The sequence below is a fragment of the Prosopis cineraria genome, unplaced genomic scaffold (assembly GCF_029017545.1).
Source record: "Prosopis cineraria cultivar Desert tree isolate PC_DT_omini unplaced genomic scaffold, ASM2901754v1 PC10, whole genome shotgun sequence".
In the NCBI taxonomy this organism is placed as follows: Eukaryota; Viridiplantae; Streptophyta; class Magnoliopsida; order Fabales; family Fabaceae; genus Prosopis; species Prosopis cineraria.
In genome coordinates, this window is record NW_026555341.1 from 30664194 (window position 1) to 30668142 (window position 3949).

The 3949-nt window shown below is 42.6% G+C and overlaps 1 protein-coding gene across 1 annotated transcript; it reads left to right on the plus strand.

Annotated features, from left to right (window-relative positions):
• The first annotated feature begins 223 nt into the window (after positions 1–223).
• Positions 224–3705, plus strand: LOC129322957 (phosphatidylinositol 4-kinase gamma 5-like). Its single transcript, XM_054969424.1, has 2 exons — positions 224–520; positions 1186–3705. The coding sequence occupies exon 2, from the start codon at positions 1467–1469 to the stop codon at positions 3390–3392; it is 1926 nt and encodes a 641-aa protein (XP_054825399.1). The 5' UTR covers positions 224–520; positions 1186–1466; the 3' UTR covers positions 3393–3705.
• Positions 3706–3949: the final 244 nt, after the last annotated feature.

Genomic DNA, 3949 nt, shown 5'->3' on the forward strand with positions numbered 1-3949 from the left:
ATTTTTCGGGCCAATTCGGGTCAAGCCCGAATTACCGGCTCTACCTCCCTATTCCCTCTTATTTTGTCAGACGGTCCGATCTTCTCCTCGTTCTCTGATCCGACGGCCGTCATTGCCAGTTCTAGACTCTTCCGCTCCATCAGTGTAGAGATGAGAGAGAGAGAGAGAGCGTGTGGTCAAGTTTTAACCATCGTTAGTTTTCTTAACCGGACTTGACGCGTTTGGGTTGAAGAACCTTCCTCGGAGGCAGGCTAGAGTGAGCGAGAGGAGAGAGACGAAGAAAGGAACAGAAGATTGAGAGAAGGATTTGGGATTGTCGCTTGGACAAGAAATCCCCTTCCGAGTCGACTCGTCCCAGTCCCGAGCCTTTGATCATCGTTTTGTTTTTATCGTGCTCGGATTTGGATAGGGTTCCTTCGTCGTAACCCTTTCCAATTCGTCCTCCAATTTCCTCGGTGTGGATTAATCTACCGCATGCACGTCTGGAATTTCGTTGCTTCATTCAGATCTCGCATTGCGGGTGAGTTTGTACAATCATGGTGGTCTATTTGATCCCTCAATAGGGTCTTTGCATTTTCATCTGATTCCTCTGTTATTGCTTTGCAATGGAGTTTTTTTTTTGGTTTTTTTGAGCGAACCATTGTTCTTTACTGGAGGGAAATTGTGCTAAAGCTTGTTTTGGTAGTTTTTCGTACTTCCATGGATAAAAGTACCATATCAGCTGGGGTCTAGCTTGCTTACTTTTACTAATTTTGGTTTTTCTGATTCAAAGGTGATGGCTTATTGGGGCTTTTTCGTAGCACACAAGCTGAACTCTTCCAACTTATGAAAGCATTTCATTTCCGAGATTTCCCACCTTTTGTTTTCTCTATGAAATATTAATTGCTTTTGATGAAGTGATTATGGTCGATGATTCACTTGTATTATAATTTTTTCCCCGGAAAAATTAAGCGATAGCTGGTAGATGCAATACCTGAGTGTCGGCAGTTTTAGACTTTTCCAAAATTAAAACTAAGCCATTAGTAGTAGTTGTGTATTCTGTTTCTTGATTTTGCTGCTGGATGTCTTTTATTTTAAATCAATGAAACTCAGTTATGTGTTGTAATTTGTGCTCACTATTTGTATCTCTGGCTCTGATTTGATCTGTGCTTTGAATTTTTTTATTGAATCTCCAATTGTATGCAGATTTGGATTTTATCTTTCTGGTCGTGATGGCCTCCTAACGTAGCAGTTCCAGAGTATCAATTCTTAACCCTATTGCTGGTTTCGTCCTACTCTTTTTTCTCTCCTGGATCCGTAGTAAGATTGGGTGCTTCCTTTTGGTTAATGATCATTGCGGAACTAGGAATTGGTCTTCCACAATCATCATTGGCGCCGGAGCTCGGCAACTTCTGGGGAGGAAAAAGCTTTCTTCCACTGCCTTCTCTGTTGCCCTCTGCAAAGCCATCTGATCCCAGCCAAAGTTGATGTCTCGAAAACTAGACAGCCCAGTTCAAACCCAGATGGCTGTGGCAGTTATGAGGAGTCCACTTGGTGGGGAATACCATGTGAGCAGCAGTGTGCAAGGGAGGCAACCTGCTGGGAGGAGACGTGTTTTTGTGCAAACTGAAACTGGGTGTGTCTTGGGCATGGAATTGGATCGAAGTGACAATGCCCATACTGTGAAGAGGAAGTTACAGCTTGCACTTAACGTTCCAACGGAAGAGAGCTCACTAACATTTGGGGATACAGTTTTGAAGAATGATCTTAGTGCAGTTCGAAATGGTTCTCCCCTTCTCCTTACACGGAATATTATGCACAGAAGCTCATCTACACCTTGCCTGTCACCCACTGGAAGGGATATTCAACATAGGGATAGGAGTGTTCCTATTGAGATCTTAGGACAATCAAATCGCCTTGACAGAATGAATGAACTGGCTAAGGAAATTATGAAGGCTATAAGCAACGGGATTGATCCTATTCCTGTTCATAGTGGGCTTGGAGGTGCGTACTATTTCAGGAACAGTGGAGGTGACAGTGTTGCAATAGTTAAACCAACAGATGAGGAGCCTTTGGCTCCAAACAATCCAAAAGGCTTTGTTGGTAAAGCTCTTGGACAACCAGGTTTGAAGCGTTCAGTTCGAGTTGGTGAAACAGGGTTCAGGGAAGTTGCAGCTTATCTTCTTGACTATGATCATTTTGCAAATGTTCCGCCAACTGCCTTGGTGAAGATTACTCACTCAATCTTCAATGTCAATGATGGGGTCAGTGGGAACAATTTCCAGAGGAAGAGGCTAGTTAGCAAGATTGCATCTTGTCAGCAGTTCATACCTCATGATTTTGATGCCAGTGATCATGGGACATCTAGCTTCCCAGTTGCAGCTGTGCATCGTATAGGGATATTAGACATAAGGATTCTAAACACAGATAGGCATGCTGGAAACTTGTTAGTTAGGAAACTTGGAGTAGGAAAATTTGATCAGATGGAGCTAATTCCTATTGATCATGGGCTTTGTTTGCCTGAAACTTTGGAGGACCCTTATTTTGAGTGGATTCATTGGCCTCAGGCTTCCATTCCTTTCTCTGAAGAGGAGCTTGAATACATTAAGAAACTTGATCCTGCTCAAGACTGTGAGATGCTACGAATGGAATTGCCCATGATTCGAGAAGCTTGCTTGAGGGTCTTGGAACTTTGCACCAATTTCCTCAAGGAGGCTGCTGCTTATGGTCTGTGTCTTGCTGAAATTGGTGAGATGATGACGAGGGAATACCATCGCGGGGAGGAGGAGCCCAGTGAACTTGAGGTTATATGTTTGGAGGCAAGGAAGATGTTAGCTGAGAGAGAGGAGCTATCTCCAAGGAGGACTGAGCTGGGAGGTGAGGAATTCCAGTTTGATTTAGACTGTGACGAAGTTGGATCTGATTTCTCTTCCAAGATCTCGGTTGATGATTTTTTTAGCAGGGCATCTTTTCTGCCTGGTCTTGTTAATGGACACAGCCGCAACCCACTTTCTAAACTAGAGGAGACTATAGAGGAGGAAGAGGACGAAAGCGATGGAGAAGATGTCGGGCTTGTCACCCTTCCACCTCAAGAAATAAACCCAACTATTTCTGAAATTTCAATGTCACTTAAAAATACTATGTTAGATGAGAAAGAAGAGAAACGCCAGAAATCTTCAGCAGGGAAAGTTGATACTGGCTATTTTGGTAATACATCAACATCTGGTCATAAGAGTGCCAATGAGCAGCTTCCTGCAAGCATAAGCTTTGTGAAGCTTGCAGATATGGCTGAAGATGAGTGGAATGTGTTTCTGGAATTGTTCCGGGAGCTTCTGCATCCGGCATTTGCCGAAAGGAAATCCATATTAGGTCAAAGGCAGAGACAGAGGCTTGGTACTTCGTGCCAGTTTTGAAGTTGAGAGCAATACGATGGTAATGATATGGTAGAGGACTGTAGGAATGAAGAATAAATGCTTTATAGGTGTATCAGAATGAAGGATTTGTTAGGATAGGCTTGGGTTGGAAGCTTCAAACGAGTGCTTTGTAGCTGGGGGGAGAGAACACGAAGTGGTGCTGTAAATATTCTTGGCGTTTGCTCAGTAGTAAGCCTAGTAGGTTGTATTTTTTATATGATATCATGTCCTTTTTTTGTCTGCCGAGTTTCCTAGGTCATGTTTGATAAATAATTTTTAGTCTTCGTGAAATGAAACTCATGTATATATTGAAGCCTGTGTTCCACTGTTTGTTTTGATTTGATTATCCGTCTACCTGCTTTCACTGTGGTTCTGGGTTGCAAGTCTCTCTGGCTAAAATGAAAATCCTGTGATACTTTAAAACGATCTAGTTGTATTGTTTAATCTTTTAATGGAAAGTAATAGTTTCTGTTGTGAAACCAGGTGCTTCTTTCTTCATTATTAGCCAGGACGAAGATATCAATGTAATGGTGTAAGTGATAGTACTGGAGATAGCT

Excerpts from the sequence above, each read along its gene's own strand:
- LOC129322957 (XM_054969424.1), top strand. The coding sequence starts at position 1,467 with ATGTCTCGAAAACTAGACAGCCCAGTTCAAACCCAGATGGCTGTGGCA.